Source organism: Papio anubis, chromosome 5 (genome assembly GCF_008728515.1).
Source record: "Papio anubis isolate 15944 chromosome 5, Panubis1.0, whole genome shotgun sequence".
In the NCBI taxonomy this organism is placed as follows: Eukaryota; Metazoa; Chordata; class Mammalia; order Primates; family Cercopithecidae; genus Papio; species Papio anubis.
Genome location: NC_044980.1, coordinates 162,686,911 through 162,708,397, shown reverse-complemented (window position 1 = coordinate 162,708,397; position 21,487 = coordinate 162,686,911). Strand labels below are relative to the sequence as shown.

General features: G+C 45.2%; 1 protein-coding gene across 6 annotated transcripts in view; it reads right to left on the bottom strand.

The window, feature by feature from the left end:
* DOCK2 (dedicator of cytokinesis 2) overlaps positions 1-21,487 on the bottom strand; it is a 433,369-nt gene that overhangs the window by 29,083 nt on the left and 382,799 nt on the right. For all 6 annotated transcript variants that reach the window (XM_021940250.2, XM_017960117.3, XM_021940247.2 and 3 more), the window contains 7 exons: positions 19,322-19,478; positions 17,325-17,365; positions 12,754-12,844; positions 11,763-11,882; positions 8,040-8,129; positions 6,349-6,453; positions 3,523-3,664 (listed from right to left, as the gene is read on the bottom strand). In XM_021940250.2, the coding sequence (XP_021795942.1) occupies positions 3,523-3,664; positions 6,349-6,453; positions 8,040-8,129; positions 11,763-11,882; positions 12,754-12,844; positions 17,325-17,365; positions 19,322-19,478 (746 nt within the window). The remainder of the gene's footprint in view (positions 1-3,522; positions 3,665-6,348; positions 6,454-8,039; positions 8,130-11,762; positions 11,883-12,753; positions 12,845-17,324; positions 17,366-19,321; positions 19,479-21,487) is intronic.

Here is a 21,487-nt window from a genome sequence, read left to right as displayed (position 1 = left end):
CACACCCTCCATTCCTGCCCAGATTGTGAGCTTCTTCATGGCAGAGACTATGGTTCTTTCACACATAAGAAATGACCAAAACCTAGTTCCAGATTAAACTGAATTGCCTCTCTCTGATGAACTTACTCTATGCTAATATGTTAGGGTTTTCATTGATTTACTTCTGATGCCTGTTTCTGCCTTAAATAGATTTCTCTTCGTGAGAGAGGAAAATGTTTAACACGAATGAATAAATCTCAGTGAAAGTATTTCTACGATTTTCAGGAAAACCCTATTCTTTCTTAAGCCATGTGGCCAACAGCCTGCTCTGGGAAGAAAATCACTCTGGATTAAGTCTAGGGCAGGGGTTGGCAAACTATGGTCCTGTGGTCAAATCTGGTTCACTGCTTGTTTTTGTAAGGCCCAGAGGCTAAGAATAGTTTTCAATGGAGGGAAAAAGAGTATTTTGTAACATGTGAAAATGATAGAAAGTTCAAATTTTAGTGTCCATAGAGTTTTATTGGAACACAGCAATACCTGTGCATTTTTGGGTTTTCAGTGGCTGCTCTCCCACTACAACAGCAGAGCTGAGTAGTTGTGACAGAGACTGCGTGGTCACAAAGACTAAAATACTGCCCATCTGACCCCTTCCAGAAAGTTTGCAGACCCCTGTTTTAGAGAAAGTTCTAGGTCATGTTTACTGATCTTGGCCACTGGTCTTGGCCCAAGAGGAGAATCCAAACCTGTCCTGGGGAAGTCTGCGACACGAGTCCCCTGAAGCTGTGCCAGGAGGATGGCTGGTGAGGTTGTTATGCCACATGCTGAATGTATGTGTGGAACTGGGGCCCCAGAGGGCTGGGCAACTGCAGACCCCCTACAAAGAGACTTTGGCTTTCAATGATCGTTCCCTACTTGGATACCTAAGTGAGAAATGAGATCTGTCACCCTCTCAGACTGCTTATCAGCTTTTTCGCAAGTGAAGGCAAGAGAAGAGAGCATTAAGAACTCAATATTTTGTCAAAAAGCAGGCCTGGGTTCCAATCCCAGCTCCATCACTTCCTAGTTGTGACCTTGTGCAAGCTGCTTAAATTCTGTGAGCCTCAGTTTTCCTATGAGCAAAATGCAGAAAGCAATAATACCTAACTTGTAGAAGTATTGGAGGGTAAAACAACAATGCATGTAAAATGCCTAGTACATGGTAAACAGTTAATAAGGAGAATGCTGTTCATCAATCTTTTAAAAAACAATGGTGTACCAGAACATAGGTTTTCAGACAGACAGATCGTGAGGTTTAAGTACTGGTTCCATCACTAACTAGCTTTGTAACCTTAGGCAAACCACTTTACGTCTCTGCCCCACATATTTCTTCTCCATGAAATAGGGAAAATCAACACTCCCCTTAGAGGGTTTTATAGGATATAAAGCCCTCAGTTCCATGAAAAGGACAGTTAGCAAATAATAGCCCTTCCCCTTTTCTTTTGTACCTGCCTCCTGGCACTGAACGGGGGGAGAGCTATGTCCCAGGAACACGTACTCTCTCCCTAGCCTCATGTTAAAAGGCCACAGAGCTGTTCAATCCCAGTAGGTCCACTTAGAAAGGCCTTAGAACTAATCCTATGTCTCACCTATAACCAGACTCATATTTGTAACTAGCCCAGCCCACCACCAGTTGCGTTTCCTCCTGCAAATAACCATGATAGAGCAGGTACGCAGGGCAGGCAAGCATAATGAAAAGGTTACAGATGAATATTTACCACTGGAGAGAAGAATATTTGGATTAAAGTACAGCAGACTGAGCAGACCAGCCATGCAACCTGTTAACCCCATTTTAAATGCTGTAACTTAATTTGTGCTAAAGGGTGCAATGCTGGGAGCTAGGCTTAGTTAATGCTCTCCCTGGCTCAGCAGTTGGCCGTATTCTTGCATTTATATGCTCCCTACCATGCGAATCCTGTCTGTTGCCCAACACCAGCTGCTGGCCTGCTAAACACCATGCTTGGCCGCACTGGCACTCACTTATACTGCACCCTAGCATCACCCCATGTGACTTCTGTGTACTGTGTACTCCAAGCGAGCTGGCTGCTTCTCTGCCTCCTTCCTCCCTTTCTCTATTTATTTATTTCTTTTCTTCTTTCCTCTTTCTGTGTTGTTTCCTTTTTATTTCTATTAATCAACAAATATTTACTGGGAGTCCCTTTGTACCAGGCACCAGGGAGAGGGGGACTTAACTGCAGCGAGCAAGCCAGGGCAAGCATCTTCCCTCATGGAGCTTACATTCTAGCTCGCCTCCATGCATGTTTAAAAAGAGCCAGAGATAAAGGCAAATTGAGACAGATTTTCCAAGGAAAACGGAGCTTAAGATACCAGGGTCATGAAGAGTTCAGAAAGGCCACATTTGACAATAGAAAAACCATGGCAGGCCTCTTCCAGAAGGTGACGCCAAGCTAGGGTCTGATAGGTAAGAGACAGCTAGTCATGTAAGGAGCTGAGGAAGGGCACCCCAAGCAGAGGGAACAGAGAATATGAATGCTCAGAGGCGGCAACAAGCTGGGCACATCACAGGAACAGAAACAAGACCACTGTGGTCAGAGGGATGTGATAAAGGGAAAGAAGGATGGGGAGTGATGACGCTGAACAGGCAGGCAGGGGTCAGATCATGGATGGCCTTGCAGGCCTTGCTTAGCAGTTTTGATTTTATTATGATGGCAATGTGGCATCATTTCAGTTCGTGGAGACTGCTATGCTCCTTACTGCCTAAGGCCTCTGCACAGAAGCATCCCTCCTTCTGTCTGGGATATTCTCCCCACCTCCTGCTAAGCTTTGGTTGTTTGTCATCTCAAACGTCACCTTCCTCAAGGATGCCTTCTCTCCTTTCCCAACCACAGTACTCTGCATGGCTTCCTCGAGGCACAGATTATATTTTTGTAAATAAATATGGAATAGAGGAGTTAGTCACTTAATGCCTCTTTTAGTTGCTACACTGTAAGCTCCCTGAAAGTAGGACCATTTTGTGAATGAAAATCTCCAGTCCCTTGCACCTTGCTTAGCATAGAGTAAGGGCTTGAGAGTATTCAATATAAGAATGAATGAGTGAGTGAGTGAATTAATCAATGCATACAACATTTACGATGTATTGAGATGGGTTCTTTGGATCTCATCTCGAATATTTACTGAGAGTCACTCTGTACCAGGCACCATGGGAGATGGGAACTTACTGCAGAGAGCAAGCCAGAGCAAGCGTCTTTCCTCACGGAGTTGACATTCTAGCTCACATTCATGCACTTTTTAAAAAGCACCAAAGATAAGAGGAAATGGAGACAAAATTTCCAAACCAAATAGAGCTCGAGATACCAGGATCATGAAGAGACCAGAAAAGGATCCAAAGAACATGGATCCAAAGAACATGTTGCATGTTCCTGCGACACGGCACCATTGCAATGATTCTGGCAGCAGCTCTGAGCTCTAAGGTGGGTCTTTGTGGGCTGCAGCCCCGGCAGGGCTGCTCAGGTCTGGCCCATTGGCTAGGGCATTCTCCAAGGATACACTGGCCTGGAGCATTCTTCACATCATCTCCCGGGGCAGAGGTGGTGTTCATCTTCTCAGCATTGGGGAACTGGGTCATCAGCTGCATCTGGAAATCTTCTCTTCGCTCATACTCCTTCCCGCGGTAGATGAACACTTTGTTCTACAGAGAAAGGATGCTCATTAGAGATTTGGGGACTCAGGTATGAAGAAAGGGGCCAAGCAAAGCTGGGGAGCTTGTAAAATGACCACAGTCTATGGGGACCTCCAGTGCATCGCTCTCCTCTTGGTTTCCCTACAGGGGGAAAGGAAGAGCTCAACTCACTGACCTAGCAGAGGCCATCACTACTCTAAAGAGTCTAGAGGAAGGGAAGATCATGGATGCTGAGAACTTTCTTCTTACCATCCTATGTACAGTTTCCAGGATAATTACTCACTCAGGTTTCACTGTGTCACACCCACTCTCCTATATACATGGCCACAACATTTCCTCGTTGCCTGTAATGGGCCATGTGGGCTGGACCTGTGGGCTGGAAGGACTCAGCTTTCATATCCTCATCACCTGGCTTCTGGCTCTAAGCCTGTGAAAACACACTCTTTATCCTTCCTGATCATGTTCGTCTCTTATAGACCAGTGATTCTCAACTAAAGGTGATGTCCCCCAAGGGATGTCGGCAGTATCTGGAAACATTTTTTGGTTGTCACAACTGAGAGTGGGGGATGCTACTAGAACCTTTGGGGTAGAGGCTAGGGATGCTGCTAACATCCTACAATGCACAGCACAGCCCCACAATGAAGAATTTTCAGGCCCAAAATATCAATAGTGCTGAGGTTGAGAAACTCTGCTCTAGACATCTGTGCCATCCATACTGCCTAAAATGGCCCCTAAGTTCTTCTATCCAAACACACATCTGTCATTTATCTCTACATATCAGTGTTTCCAAACCTAGCTGATTGTCCAAGGAGCCTAGAAGACTTTTAAAAATTCAGATTCCCAGTTGGGTGTGGTGGCTCACTCCTGTAATCCCAGCACTTTGGTAGGCCAAGACAGGCGGATCATGAGGTCAAGAGATAGAGACCATCCTGGCCAACATGGTGAAACCCTGTCTCTACTAAAAATACAAAAATTAACTGGGCGTGGTGGTGCGTGCCTGAAGTCCCAGCTACTTGGGAGCCTGAGGCAGGATAATAGCTTGAACCTGGGAGGCAGAGGTTGCAGTGAGCTGAGATCAAGCCACTGCACTACAGCCTGGGCGACACAGCAAGACTCCGTTTCAAAAAAGAAAAGAAAAGAAAAGAAAAACATTCAGATGCCCAGGGCCCACTCCAGATCTGCTGAAATGGAATCTGTGGGAGTGGGGCCCAGGAGTCTGCACTTTAACAAGTTCCCCAGGGGATTCTGATGTACAGCCAGGTGTGGGAAGCCGCCTCTACTTCCTCCATGAAGCCCACACCCCTCTCTGCAGCTCATGGCAGTCACTCCTGCAGGCCCACTCTCACCTCCACATTGATTGCTGACCAATAACTGTGAGTGATTTATCTCCTTGACTAGACTAAATCAAGTGAGGTTGGAGACCAGATTTGCCATTTCTGTTGTATTTCCCTCACCCCAGAATTGAACCATAGACTCCCAGACTGAAGGAAGCCTACTGGTGATCTAATCCAATTCATCACATGATGGGTAAATAAGCCACTAGAGCAGCGGTTCAGAAACTGTGCTCCAGGGACACCTGAGGGTCCCAAGACCCTCTCAGGAACCACAAGATCACACTGTTTTCACAATAACATGAAAGCTGTTATTTATCCTTTTCATTCTCATTCTCCCATGAGGGTACAAAGGAGCTTTCCAAGGCTGCGAGATGTGTGATCGCAACAGATTGCAGAAGCAGATATGAGAATCTAGATGTCTTAAGTCAGACATTAAAGAGATTTGCAGAAATGTGAAGCAATCTCGTGATTTTCACTGATTTTTTTTTATTGGAAAATAGAGGTATTTTTCCTAAAATTGCAGTTTATGTTAACATGTAATGGGTCTATTATTGCTATTTTTATTTTTTTTAATTTTATTTATTTTTTGAGACAGGGTATCTCTTTGTTACCCAGGCTGGATGGAGTGCAGTGGCTCCATTATGACTCACTGTAGCCTCAGCCTTCTGGGTTCAAGTAATCCTCCTGTCTCAGGCCCCAAATAGCTGGGATTATAGGTGTGCATCACCACGCCCAGCTAATTTTTGTATTTTTTGTAGAGACAGGGTTTCTACCTAGGCTGGTCTTGAACTCCTGAGCTCAAGTAATCTGCCCACTTCAGCCTCCCAAAGTGCTGGGATTACAGGCATCAGCCACCATGCCTGGACCATTTTTGTATTTTCAAATACATGAACACTTTAAAAAACATCTTCTTAGTTTTAATTTCTCATGTGGTAAATGTAGATAGAGATTATCTTTATACACACAAGTTCTTTGGGGTCCTCAATCATTTTTAAAAGAGAAAAAAGGTTCTGAAACTAAAAGGTCTGAGAATGACTGCTCTACAGTAACTCCTGGCAGCAAACCTCTGCCAGCAAACGTCCTCCAGCCACTCTTTGAACACCTCATTCCAGTGATGGGAAACTCACTACCTCACAAGGCAGCTGTAGTTGCTGTGTAGTTAAAGAAACACAGTAGATGAGAGATGTTGGTGATTAGGATGGGAGCATTGACTGGGGAGTCTCCTGGGGATGGGGGCAGCACTCAGACAGAGAAGAGCACCGCTTCTGAGCACAAGCAAATCCTCAAAGCATAGAGGGACCGTTGAGATGCCGAGGCCCCGGGGCTCTCGCCTGGTGTCCAAGTCACCCCCAAACTCACCCGCAGGAAGGAGGGGAATCCCTGTCCGTAGTACCCAACAGCAAAGTAGTCTGGTTTGGGCCTGAGGATTTTCATGATGCTTTCATAGAATTTTGCCTGCTGGATCTAAAGGAAGAAAACAAGGTTTGTTGCAACGCAGATGTGTATCAAAGGCACATTCAACTCCAAGAGGCCTTAGTGAAGACATTATTATACCAGAACCAATGAGCCATGTGCACATATTTGTATATCTGTGCTATGTCTATAATCACAATAGTAATAGCTACATTTACAGTATACCAGGGACTGTGTTAATCACTCTACCTGCACTAGCGTGGTTACTTGAATCATCCTTGTAGTAATCCCATGAGTATCTCCATTTTGCAGATAAATAAATGGTATCTCATAAAGCAGCCAGTAAGCATGGAGCTGAACCCAGTAAACTGCATCCAGGGTTCCCATCATTGCATCTCTGCTCCCACCTCCATGCACACTTGGGCATGGATTTGTGAGGCTATGGAATGAATAAATGTCCCCGGATACAGATGTTTTCCTGTGCATGTATATCTAAGACATTTCATCTATTCTAAGAGGTGTGTGTTTTCCATATTTTAACATCTCTGGAAACAGTCTGAATCTTACTTTACACCTAATGGCATCTTATAACTGCAGTTGGCTCTGAAGGAATCATGACACGGCACAATAAAAAGAATGGTGTATGATCGATGGCATCTTCCATTTGATACAATCTGGAAGATACATGTGGATCTAGACAGATGCCTGTGTGATGTGGACTCTGTGCAGGCAAGTACACATACATTAGTGTGTGTCTGAATGTATCCTCTGTGTGTGTGTGTGTGTGTGTGTGTGTGTGTCTTGGGCATAGGCATTGGCAAACATCTACGTGGAGGTACACGTGGGGTAGGTATCAGGTGTCTCTTGGTGTGTGTATTTGCATATCATCTTACAAACAGTGAAAACAGTTAACAGCTCAGTTGTTTTTAACAAGATCACCATACCTTCCCCCTACCAAAAGCTATCAATCCTTTTCTAACATTCTGACTCTGTAAGTCGCTGGCCTGGCCTCTCTAAATGGGCTAAGAGGGTCCCTGGGGTCCTGCTGCTCAGGCAGCCAGAAAATATGTGGGGAGTGTGGGTGGGAGGGAAGCAGCCAAAAAGTTCTGCATTTCCCTGCAGAGTCCAACTCCCCGCCAAACCCAGGCTTCTGCAGTACAAGCAGGATCAGCTGGGCTGGCTTCCCCTGCTCTCCACTTCCCCCACCAAATCGTGAGCATCGATGCTAATGGGAGTAACCAGATGGGGAGCATTTTAACGTGATTTATCTGTTAATCAGAAAGCACAAATTTGTGTTTTTATTTAATTGGTTTAGTGATTTGTGGAACTTTTACTGCAAATGTAGCACAGCGTTTATTGGGGCTGTGGCGGCGGCAGCAGTTGCAGCCCCACGCAGGTACTCAATGCTCCCTCTGAGACGCTGTCACCGAAGCATTTCCCCACGACATCTCTCTTTGGAAATACTCCGAACGGGAAGGGAGATGCTCAGTACAGCCTCGCTCAGGTCCTCCTTCCATTCATTTTCTATTTCCCCAACCCCGCCTGGCCCTCATCCCCATCTCCCCAGGATCTTGGGTGAACTGAGGCCCTGAGCACCCAGCCTGCAGGGCATTCAGCCTTCCCAGGGGATGCCTTACCAGGTTCTGGCTGAGCAGCTCATAGTCAAAGATCTCCATCTCGTACTGTTCCGCCAACTCCTTGCACAGACTGATGGCCTCTTCCCACATCTACAGGAAGGTCACAGGGACAAAGGTGAGGCAGCACCTCCAGGTTTGCAGAGCCCTTGCTGAGGAAGGGACCCCGGCTTAGCTGTACTTCCTGGGACTGAGTGGAAACCTCGCTCTGATCCAGACCCACCCCCCATTCAGAGGGATTGGGGGGCTTCCTAGAGAGGACGACCTTCCTCTGGCCTCTCACCCGAGTTTCTTGATAAATAATTGAGCAGGCACAGATGAGGCTAAACCCTTTAATTACGCGCTCTCTGATTCTTCACAACCACTCTGAGAGGTAACTGACACCATCTTCATTGTCCAGGTTAGAAACAGAGGTTCAGAGAGGCCTGGCAACCTGTCCCGGGTCAAACGTCTCACTAAAAGCAGAGTCGGGATGCAAGCCTCCGTGTGTGTCTCCAGGGTCTTGCTCTTCAGTCCTTGCCTCCCACATGCTCGTGTTTAGTGAATGAAACCTTTGATTCCCTCACCTCCTCAGAGAAGTATTGGCCCCCTTTTCCAAAGATAAATGGTTCACAGAGAAGTGAACAAGGTGGCCCAAGGTCAGAGTTTCCAGGGACAAAGTTGGGGCCAGGCCCCAGTTCTCCTGATATGCGGTCCTGGGATTCTTCTACTCTGCCAATCCTGACGCTTTTTATTGGGATTATTTGACGTGTGGAAGTAAGGAGTCAGGTAGCATAGAGGTGGGAGGGGTGGTGCTAGAGTATTAAAAAAAAATCAAGACTTTTTATCCCTAAACACAGTGGATACTTCTCTTCTCTGTCTTAGATGAGAGTCAATAGATCACGTCACTCTCTTAGACCGAAGGAGGTCAGGATGGTCTGCAGAGTCAGGGGAGATGCAGGGCGGACCGGAGGCTGGCAATCTCAAGGGATACCCATTACATTTCACCTTCAGTTTAAAATGGAAAATGCACCTAAATGGAGAAGCTGGGGGAGGTAGGAGGAGGAGAGAGGGGAGGTTGCCAATATGCAGTGTGAGCTGTGTAGCAAAAGTGCTCTCTCCGCATCCAAGCATAAAAATAAATAAAACCAAGTGCTGAGTGGAGACGCCACGGCTGTAAACCCACGGACAGCTTAGCAAGCAGCATAAAAATGCTTTATGTGCTAGGAGGAGGAACCAAGTGTACGGGCCAGGCTGAGGTTTTCTCTTCACCCTGAACCAGAAGGTGGGGGTAATCCCCCTGGGCTGAGGCCAGGGGACTGTTGGGCTCAAGTATAGGTCTTTGTCTACTTGTCACTGTAATATGAACAGGGAGAAGAAAGGCTCTCCCCATGGGTTAAGAAATCACTAAGAGACCAGGGAAGTGGTGGGGCAGGAAGTCAGGTGCCTGGGATTTCCTCCCAGTTCTGCCTGTGTGGCCACTGGGACCTCTGACAGTCACTGATTTCTCTGAGTCTTACACATTCATTTTTAAGCACACGCTGGGTTCTGGGCATGGTGTGGTGTGCAGTAACGAAACAGATATAAAGATGGACAAGACAGACTCTGCTCTCATGGAACATAACTGGACAAAGTATATACATCAATAGATGAAATCGTTTGGTTTTGAGCAATTTAGAGGAGTCCGTCGGGTGATGGCAAGATGAACTTATGAGTAGAAAGCCAGCATGTGTGCCTGGAGTAATGAGCCTCCCTGAGGAGGTATGGGGAAGGAAAGCTGACGGGGTGCTGAGGAGTTTGGGCTTCCTTCTAGAAGCTTTCATAGCAGCGGCTTTCAGGGTAAGCTGTACCCATCTGCTCCCTCCTCTCTGCTCCCAAAGTACTTTGGCACCACCCTGTTCCCTTGCCTTTTTCCCTGTCATTGCATAATGCCAAAGAGCAATGCAAAAGAGATTATTATTGGCATGTCTGTTTTGCCCACTAGACAGTAAGTTCTTTGAGGCTGGGGATCATGCCTTTTTCCTCTCTGCTCAGCACAGAGTGCGCTGAATTGAATATCTTGCTGAGGACAAAGCTCAACATGTACTTTTAGGCTCTCACACTGCAACCTACTTAATCAGCTGATAAACAAATAGTAAGCTCTGACTTGACACCCAGCAGGGCAGGAGGTTCAAGGGATGGCAGCATCTCTGCCCTCAAGAGGCTTATAATTGTAAATTATGAAAACAGTGCTCTCCAACTGCTTGAGTCTTGGGAATTTATAAGCCCTTCCACAGACATTACCTCATTTTATCTTTCCAGAAAAGGTAGAGGGATCCGACTAAGACAGATGCAATAAACTACAGCGACAGGACAGGCCCAAATTAAGTGCTAAATTACGTCCTGATAAACTGTAAGAGGTCTTGCAATGCAGAGGAGAGGGAGGGCTGCAGGTAAGCCAGAGGACTCAAGAAATGCTTGAGAGAGGAAGTGGTGGAGTAGGGTAATGATGACGACTACTGACATTTCACCAGCTATTACCATGCACTAGGTCCTACGCCAGGTGCTCTACCTGCATTTTCTCACTCTATTTCATAGCACAACTAGAAAGAAGGTACTATTAGCATTTCACTGTTATGGGTGGGGATTGGAGTCTCTTAGGTCAAGGGAAAGGTAGGTGGTAAAGAAACAAGGATTGCAGCTGGGTCATCTGGCCCCAGAGCTTGAGCATGTGGCCACCGATCTATGTTCTCTATAGGGTGCATGGAAGTTTTGGGGCTGGTACTTCCTGAAGGTCCACCAGAGGCTGGAGCTGGGCAGCAGCTGGTCTGGCCAATCTCCTGACCAAATACAACCAAGCATCCTTGCTGTTTAAAGATCAAGGATGACAGTGCATGTCATTCATCCATTCAGTTCATTCATTTATGAATGCCCAGTGATTAGAACAGAACCTAGGACACAGGCCTACATATTCACTGGGGACTTCCTAGGTTCTGTCCTAGTCACTGGGCATTTAGCAGTGGACAAGACAAGTCTCTGATCTCATGGCATTCTAAATTGGGGAGCCAGAAAATAAACAAGTAAAAGGAAAATGAACAAGATGATGTCTCATAGGAACAAGTGCTTTGAAGAAGCCATAAGGGTAACCTGGTGCAGAGGTGCTGCTGGTTTGTCTAGTGGTGGTCAGGGAAGGCCTCCTTAGCATGTGGCATCTGAGTGAATCCCAGCCTTCCAGTGGGCAGCTATGGTAGAGGAATGCTTCCAGCTGGGAAAAGCAAGTACAAAGCCCCTGAGTTTGAAAAGAGCTTGGCATAGAGCACGTGAGCAAGAGGGACCCCAGCAGGGATGAAATGAGAGAGGCAGCCAGGGCACAGCTCATGGGGAGCCTCATGGGCCATGGAAGGGATTGTGTACTTTGTGTTAAGTAGATTGGGGGAGCCATTAAGAAATTGTGAGCAGGGGAATGGCATAATCCAATCTATGTTTTATGATCATCCTCTCTTCTCTATGGAGGATGATATGTTGGGGGTAGTAGAGGAAGCAAGAAAATTGTGTAGGATCCATTGCAGTGCCCAGGTGAGCCATGTTGGTGCCTTACATGGAGGTGGAAGGAATGGAGATGCAGAGGAAGTGGAGAGAAGTGATCAGAGTTAGGATTTGGAGGGATATCTGACAGAGCTGAGGATAGATTGGATATAGGGTATGGGAGAGAACCACCCTTCCAGTGGCCAGGTTCCCCACAGAGAGAGGGCGGCAGGGACAGATTACCTTTCCTTTGTCAAAGTAGCCTATGATGATCTCATAGAGCGTCTCCTTGAGCTGCCGGTGTGTCTGGGGGTGTTGCTGGCCCGTCTGCATGACCTGTGATGCACACTGCTCATCCGACCACTGCAAAGAGAAGACACGGGAAGTCACACAGGGCCAGAGGCTGCCGAGAGCAGGTATCTTCCCAGGATTAAAGGCAGGAACCGCCCTCCCCACACCCTGTCCTTTCGGTCTCTCTTCCTTTCTTGAACTCAGCTTACTTCTGGAAACTTGGGGTACCACTGGAGAGGCTGCCCTTTTGAGGCATGAGTACCCAGGATATTTGGAAGTTGCCCTCCAGGCAGCACTAATGTCCCAAGTTCCAAAACAGACAAATGAGGGGACATGAAATATTAAAACCACAGTGATTAGGAGTCCGATGAAGCCCTGCAAACGCCCTCCCCTCTGCTAGCTTCCCCGGGCCTGTCCTGGGTGCCAGTGGTCAGTCAGAGAGATGCTGGGCTGCAATTTCCACTTGTGAAGCCTCTTGATTTTTGTTGAGTTGCATTTATCTTACTCTTTGTTGGCTCTCTGTGTGCGCTTTGTAGGGATTTACTTCGAACCCCTAAGAAACATGTCCCCAGCTCTCCCAAAGCCAAAGGAAATCATTCTGATTTTTTTGCCAGCTACAGCTAAGTTCTCAACAGAAGGCATAGCAGCTCAGTGGGCATGCCAATGATTTACTGTTAATAGCAGTTTAGATATTATATAAAACTGCAAAACATATCTCGGAGGGGTGTTGTTGTTGCTAAATGTAAAGATCACTCAAAACCACATGTGATCAGGGAAGCAGTGCAAAAAGTACCCTGCCAGCTCAAGAGTTTGGAGACACAGAGCAAAACAAAATGTATTTGGATTATTATTCTTTTTTTTTTTTTCTTTTTTCACTCTTTGACTTGCTGTGAGGCCCTGTCAGGATCCCAGAATAAATGCCCTTCACCCAAAGTGACAGTACCTTGAGAAGCCAAGTGTGGAGAAGGAGCGTATAGGCAGCCTCTGTGTAATTGTCACAGTCCAGGTGAAGATCACGGAGTTTGTACAGGTACCTGTTTGAGGGAAAATATGCTGAGCTACCAGGCGCAGTGACAAGGAGACACCTGGCAGGGACAAGCAGAAGCCCAGAGAACAACTGGGTACCTCTCTGGGTGGCAAGAAAGTCCTCCTTCCTGGATAACCAGCCCTTTGTGTGGGTGATAATGACAGCACCTAGTGTGTGTTGGGTACTTAGTGCATTCCAGGTACTGTGCTAAGTATTTTAAATTTCTTAGGTTACTTAATCTTTATGACAACCCTGTGAGATGAGTCTCAGGAATTCCTATTTTCAGATGAGAGAACTATGGCCTGGACAAGTTAGGTGCCATCCCAGATAACATGCAACTTGATAATGAATGTTCTGGCCAATGCAATATGACAAGCAAGAGAAATAAACAAAGGAGAGAGAGACAATTTATCTAGAGTTCTGTGCTAATAAACAGAAGAGTCAGGACATGATCCCTACTCTTAATCATTGTATCATTGCAGGAGTATGAACAAGCCACAGCAGCTGTAAGGGACAGTTCCCACCCCTCTCTACAGAGTTCTCTGGGTGTAAGTAAGTGCATTTTTTGGTAATGAAAGGAAGTGGATCGGGGCTGGAGAACAGATATTCACAGGGAGACCTTGAGCTGTCAGTAGGAAGAGTTAGCTATTTGACTACAGTCACATTTTAACTTCCTGTCCCTTTGAAAAGTGAGATCCCAGTTATGAAGCATGAGACGGCAATATAACTGAGGGGTACTGAGGATGGGAACAAGGACAAAGGCAGGGTGCTTTGAAAAATTCTTAGATAACTGATTCATAATAGTAGTATTAAGGAGTGAATTAATTTCTCTGTGCCTTAGTTTGCTCATCTGTAAAATGGCAACACTCACAGAACTTATCTATAAAGTAACTGGGCATATAAAGGGCCAAGGAGACCATGTGTGTCTTACAAAAGGCTCAATACATGACAGCTCGCATCGCTGCTAAGAAATGCAAGTATGCTCTGAAAGTGATTAGCCTGTAGCTGACACTGAGCAGCGGCAGCTGTTATCTATTATCACTGTGAACTAGATTCCTCTACAAAACATTCTCTCCTGCCACCGTTGGAAACAGAATCCAGAGGCAATGAACCACTGTACTGGTGACTTGCATATCATTAGGAGGATTTATTTAAACCCAACTCTAAGTAATGTGGTGAGGGGAGATGCTGATTTCTTCCTGGGAGAGGAGAGGCAGGGAATGCCTGCCATGGTGCCAGCATTCCACCCTGACACACGGTCTCACACCAGGCAACACAGGATTTCTCGGGCATCTCCACTCAACGCGTGTCTCAGTGCTCAGGTTTATGTTCCTTTCGAGAAAAACGCTTTCTGCACGAAGCTCACCAAAGGAGCAGCGAATGTTCAGGGTTCCTGGCCACATAAAACGGGCCAGTGGGTCAAATGTAAGCCGCCTGAAATCAGGGTAGGGACCGCCAAAGATTTTGAGGCAAGGAATGGTCACCTAGTGGTGATTTGATAGCCACTGTGCTAGGATGCCCTGTCAGTATTTTGTTCATTCACTTATTCTTTCAGCAAAGCTGTACTGGGCATCCAGGCTATTCCAGGCCTTAGAGATAAGCAGTGACAAAAGCAGGCACTGTTCTCAGGGTTTGGGATTTAAAGTCTAGGAGAAGAGACAGGCATGAATCAAATCATCAGATACGTAACTGCAAGAACACAGCGATGATATGTGTTGTGAAGGAGTGGTCTATGGTACTAGGAGAGCAGCCTTTATCCAGGTGGGGAGAAGAGAGGCTTCTAGAAAGGTTCCCATGGCAGAACAGTTGATCTGAAGGGGAAGGGGATGAGTTGGGAGAGCTTCCCAGGTAGAAACATTCATTCGTTCGTTCATTCATTCATTCATTCAACAAATGGGTGTTTTATTATCATGTATTTTTATCAATTCATCATTCCAACAATGCTATTAAAATGAGAAAACTGAGATCCAGGTTAAAAGAGCCAGAGCCAGAAGCAGATTTCAGGCTCAGTGATTTCTGCTTTCACAGATGCGGCCTTTCCACTCTCCTCCCGCCTAATGTTCTGCTAATCAGAGTTAACCGTGAAATTGCACATGACCTCCATGTAGAGAGTTTGGAATTTAGAAACATCTGTGTGTGCATACATAGCTTAATTCTGCCTTATCTCCTCCTGCCCATCCTCCATGCCTCAGACCCCTAGATGGCTGAGTTCAAAAAACTTGGGGAGAGCAGCCCAGGGGAGAGCTTCCTTGCTACTTTCAACTCCTCCTTTGGCACCCTCTCCTCTTCCTTGTTAACTCAAGGGTCTGATGATCTGCTGCAGAACCCAAAAGAAGACACCCTAATAAAAAGAAGACATCCCTCAACCAGGGATACAAAACTCAAGCACCTCCAGGTGCCAGGTGCTTGAGTGAGGTGGGCGGGGAGTAGCACAGTAGGGAATAGAGATGATGTCATGACGACAATGTTCCAGCCGTGTCCAGAATGGCTGCCACCACCCAGTTCGGCTAACAGTCATCAGAATAGGACGAGGGCCCAGTGTTGTCACGCCTTCTGAGTTTTCCAGGAGAAAAAGGAAATTTTGATTTTTATGTAAAATCTCCAGATTTTTAAATTTTGGCAGCCAATTAAAAATGTTTTTAAATATTCTGCCTGCCAAACAGAACAGATTTTCAGACTATACCCTGTTTGCAGTCTAGACAAATATGGTTTTCCTAGATTACTACGGGCCTTAAATTTCCAAAGCTTGTGGAGGTCTGGGATTTGCCGTCTGTGTTTCTAAAATGAGAAGGGGAGAAACAAGGTTGGATGGAGGAAACCATGGGGCAGCCATATTACTTACAGTACTTCATTTAATCATCAAAACAGAAGGCAGGATGGAAACATTCTACAGGTAGGAAAACCTCAACCCAGAAAGATGAATTTATCCAAGGTTACAGAAAACGCGAGGCAAGGACTGAGGTCCTTCAGACCCTAAAGCTTTGTGCTGCTACAATAAGGTATGACTAATGATGTTATAAATATCCCAAACTCAGGACAACCTGTAAAATTATTTTTTCTCCAAATGATAGCTCCTATTTCTGGAGTAATGCTAAACTAGGTACCTAGATATATCTGCCATAATAGCAGAGTGAGTGTAGACTTGAAGTCTCTGCCCTCTGACAGAATGTGACAAAAGCCCTGTAAATACCTTACTCCTCAATCTTCTGGTTGACTCTACCTCAAGGGTTCCAGTCTCATAAGGATGTGCATAAAGGTGTATGTTCAAGAATTTTGTTGTTGTGGCCGGGCGCAGTGGCTCACGCCTGTGATCCCAGCACTTTGAGAGGCCAAGGTGGGCAAATCACCTGAGGTTGGGAGTTCGAGACCAGACTGGCCAACATGGTGAAACCTCATCTCTACTAAAAATACAAAATTAGCCAGGTGTGCTGGTGCATGCCTATAATCCCAGCTACTCAGGAGGCTGAGATAGGAGAATCCCTTGAACCCAGGAGGCAGAGGCTGCAGTGAGCTGAATTGGCACCACTGCACTCTAGCCTGGGCAACAAGAGCGAAACTATGTCCCCCCCCCACCAAAAAAAGTTGTTATCCTTTTTATTGTAGAAGAAAGTTGGAAACAACCTAAATGTTCAACAATATAGGATTGGCTATATAAATGATGGTATATTCTGGAAAAAAATTTTATAGTTTCATTAAAAATGATGTTGATATACATCCATCGATATGGAGTTCTTGTCAAGTTAGAAAAAGCAAAGAATAAATTACAAGTAATATAAAGCCATTTTTGCAAAAAATATGTATGCATAGAATTCAATGTATATATAAACATAAAAAGGTCTGGAAATATATATGGATTATGGGAATTTATTTCATTTTTTGTGTTGCTTGCCTGTATAAGTTTATTTTTGTTTTATAATAAGTACATATTTTTATTATAAATAAAAGTAACAATACTTTTTAAATTGCAGAAAAAAATATGAGATTCTGAGAAAAACTGGCAAAGGAGTTCTCTGCTCCAGGCTAATGTCCCCAAAAAACCCTTCATGATATATTTAAATAATATCGTTTAAATGCCTACAAGGATGCAGACATCATGCATCTTCGTATTTTTTTTTCCCCTTCAAAACTGGGCTAGTCAATGGTCTTACTACATGTCTGGACTCGGGCTTCACAGTAATTTATCCAAGGTCAGCCCTGCAACAGTACAAATGCACCCCAACAGCTCAAATCACAAAGTATTCGCTCTTCAGGAAAATATGAGCTGTGGGAACAACAGGACAGCGTGGAAGGCCTAGACGATTTCAAGTGGTTTTATGGGAGAATGAAGGAGTTGAATCTGGAGAAATTGACAGGAATCACAACACAGGGGGCCTGAATGTCAAGAAGAGAAGTTTAAATTTTATCCTGAAGGCAGCAGGGGGCCATCGATGGATACTGAGCAGGAAAGTGACACAGCAGATCTGGATTTCAGAAACTATGAATCTTACCTTATGTACATCTCCTCCCTGTTGTTATCTTTGTAGAAATTCTAGATAGGGGAGGAAAAACAATGATGAGTGTTGTTCTTTGCAGTGTCACAGAGGTCAAGGGTGTGGTGATGAAGATGAGAGGAAGATTGCTGTTTACTATCTGGGTACCCTGAGATAGGAATAGGAAATTTATTATCCTGGATGCACCAAAGATGCATCAAACAGCCTCACTGGAAGATTCTGCTTTGAAAGTCACTTCCCTGACCCTTAGACTACAAAGGAACAGAGGACCTGATGTGTCTCAGCCATCACATATCAGGAGGTGCAGATCAGTTTTTGGCTGCATTGAGAGGTGGGCTGCCAAGACTGGGGTAGTCTACTTTGACCAAGTCCACGTTGAAAGGCAGCCCAGCTTGAAGTTTCGAAGCTCAGGCCTTGCACAGGAAAGCACCTGAGTTGGAAAGTGAGTGACAGCACCTCAGTAATAGTAGGAGATCAGAATTCCTGATAGTGCAGAACTATCAGGAGTTATATGGGATTCTGTAGCCAAAACATTTAAACTTGGCAATACATAGGAATCTAGGTCCCTATTCCAGCTCAGGGGCCATTTACACTAGTAGTTACTCTGGACTTCACCACCAGAGATCCTAATCCTGTGGCATTTTTTAAAACAAGTTCTTACAGATTCTGAGCCAGGTGGTCCTGGTCCAATCCCTGAGCCATACCAGGTGCATATCCTGGTTTAATGCAGCACACCCATGTGCACCTGAGGTTCAGAGAGGGGCGGTGACATGTTCCAGAGCACACAGTCAATGGGCAGCAAATCATACTGGACATCATCTGTCCTGATACCACCTCCATCCCCACCCCCCTCCTTGACACCATATTTAAGCAACGCACTGAAACCTAGTGGTGTCTAAGTGCTTGGAGAACTGTCTGTTCCAAGCATTCTCCCTGATCCTAGCTGGCTGTTAAAGGTCATTTTCCTCAACCAACTCTGTCTCTCCTTAGAGAGAAGCTGCTCAGCTTGTGGAAAACACCTCTGCATGATCTTTATGTAAACTGGGCCTGGTGGAGTTATTAGCAATGAATTCCTTTCTGCTGTCATCAGGATTTTTAAACTCTCCTTGGCATTCTGGGAAATCAAGGGCAATATCTAGGCTGTTAAAAAAAAAGTCCATTTAGGGTAAAGGGAGGCCACACAACAGAGCTATGGGGACAGGGTTTGTGTTTCAGGAACCTTGGGAATGGTAGGGAGGTTGATGTGAAGGATGCCACATGACCTTTTGGTCAACTTCATTCTTTTAAACCGTTTTAAGGTGGGATGACATGGTGAATATGAAGCATTACGGCTGCTTACCTACCTGTCTCTTGATTGAATCACAGAGCATGTGAGAGAGGCTGTTTGGCAGCCAGCCCATGGGAGCTCATGAAATATAGGGGTTAATAACTTGGATCTGGGGTTAGTTTTTCTGGTTAACCTGGTTCATAGTAACAACAATTCTAGTTATCAGTGTGACTCCATTCCATAAGAAGAAGGAAACTAACACATATTGAGCATTTAACCATGGGCCAGGACAATACAACCTAATGAAATTGGAACCATTATTTTATCCTTGTAATAGACAAGCAAACTAAGACTTCAGAGCATTTCCTTAGCTTGTCCATCCTATTAATTATCAGACACAGGATGGAAACCCAGAGGCTGTGGGACTCCAAAGCTCATACTCTTAGCCAGTCTACACTGTCATCTCCCTTCCACATGATGTGTTGAGTGCTAAAGGTAATATGCATTAATCCCATGTTATAAATAAGGAGACTGAGGCATAGAAAGGTGAAGTGACAGCCTCAAGACACAGAGCTAGCAGAAAGCACAGCAGACGTTCCATTCCACATTTGTCTGCTTTCCAAAGCCCTTAAGCACCGCTTCCCTATGAAGAACAATCGTGAGACCCAAAGAAAGCCCAGCCCCATGCAGGGTTCTGGTCTGACTTGGACCCGCCAGCCCCACGCACCAGCAGGTTCACAGTGCAGCTCATGCGGTTGTCTTTGCTCTCATCCGTCATCACGCCCCGGTAATCCAGCAGCTTCTCCAGGAGGCCTTTGACCAGGTTCACGAAGTTCTCCACTGACTTGGCAATGGTTGGGTGCTCTGCAGCACACTCCATCAGGCTGTGGCAGAGACCAGAGGGCAGTGAGCTCACGGCTGGGGATAAAGAGTGTGCTGGGGCCAGTGGGTAGTGGGATAGAGCACATGCAAAATCAGTCAGTCAATCCAAGTTCCCTGACTGCTCCTTTTGTTCATTTATTCATGTATTTATCCATATAGTGCAGCAAGTGTTTTTTTTTTCCTAACATCAGAATGGGAAAAAATAAAAATAAAATAGTTTCCAATATGGGTAATGATGGTGGGGGAGATGGTCACTTTTACCCACCCCTGCTGAGAATAAATCAACAAAACTTTTTTGGGGAAGCAATTTTCATAGTATCTGTCAAAATTGTAAATGTGCATATCCTCTGACCCCACAACTCTACTTTGTGGAATCTGTTCTATAGAAATATTCCCAGAAGTATGCAAAGATATAATACTCACAAATTGTGTCTAATAGTGAAATAGATGGAACCATCTTAAATGTTCATCAGTTGGGAAATGCCTAAGTAAATTACAGTACATTCACCAAATGGAATTCTATGAAGACATTAAAAACATTAGAGAGATTCAATATGTCTGGGTATGAAAAGCTCTATAAAATATAGAGCTAGGTGAGAAAAGTAAGTCTCAGAACAATATTTGTTTTTCAGTTAACCAACTGACACAGAGCTTAGCATGGCCTGGGTGTTATTGTAGACCTCATGCAAATGGTAACTCATTTAACCTCCTGTCACGGTTTTATGAGATGGGACTTTTGTAGATAGGGAAACGAAGGCATGGAGAGGCCCACTAACTTGTCCAAGAAAGGCCCAGGAATATCAAACAGTCTGGCCCCAGCATCCGTGTCTCTACCGCCAAACACTGCATGCGTGTGTGAGTGCACATGGCTATCATGTATCTCCGTGTGCTTATAAAGTGCCATGTACAGTCAGCAAGGACAGACACCAAACTCGTAGTGACGGTTGTTTCCAACAAGCCTTTAGGTAGGAAAATAGGAAAGAAAAGCCTCCAATTTTCTATTTAAGTATGTGTAAATTATTTTTTTTAATTACAATATTTGTTTTAGTATTCATATTCTAAATTTTAAAAACAAAAATAAAAATGTAACATCTTTAAACACCTATTAGTTGCTAGGCCTTGTGTGGTGGGGAGAAAGATATCAATATACAAAAGAACCACATCTACTGTCTAGCAGCCCACAGGCTAGGTGGGGAGAAACAGATGGGTTAAAATTTTGTTTGATGACTGTTTCTTCTTAATTACTTATTCTGTGCCAGCCACTGTACTAGTTACTTTTCCTAAGAAATCCTCACAGTAATTCTGATAAGTGAGAATTATTCCCCCTATTTTGCAGGTGAGGAAATGAAGGCTGAGAAAGATTAAAGGACCTTCCCAATATCGGTCTGATAGTAAGCTGAAGTGGTGACCTTAAGAACCAAGCCAATCATTGTTAAATTTAGGGGAGATATTTTTCCACAGAGAAACACCACAGCGTGTTCTCAGGCATCTCAAGTAGACATTATGCAGGCCACGCGATTTGTATCTGTCTCCTCTCCCCGTGGAACTGTAACTCTCCAGGGGCCCTTAGGAAGGTAAAGGTAAGAAAAGCAAGGACTTCTGAGGGTCATTTCCTCCAAGAAGCCAAGCCAGGCTGCAAGAAGGCGACATCTCAAACTGTGGCTGTGATAAGACAAATCCATCTTCACTCTGGGAAAAGCAACTGTTCCCCGGCTCTCAATGGGAGATGCAAATGGCTCTGTGATTTAGACCTGTCTGGCTCAGCCACAGCTGTGCATGCCTCCTCCTGGGACAGTCACTTCTAGCCCTGTGTGCCACCCTAATGACAATGCAACAAAGCTTCTTCCCAGTGTTCGGTGTGTGACTTTGTAAAGCTTTCCAGGGCAGGAGACATCTCAGGGTCTGAGCTTGGCCACATCTGAGGTTCTCAGCTCTGGTCACATGACAGAATCACCAGGGGAGCTTTTACAAAGCCCAATGCCCAACCTAGGTCAGTAACTTCGGAATCTTT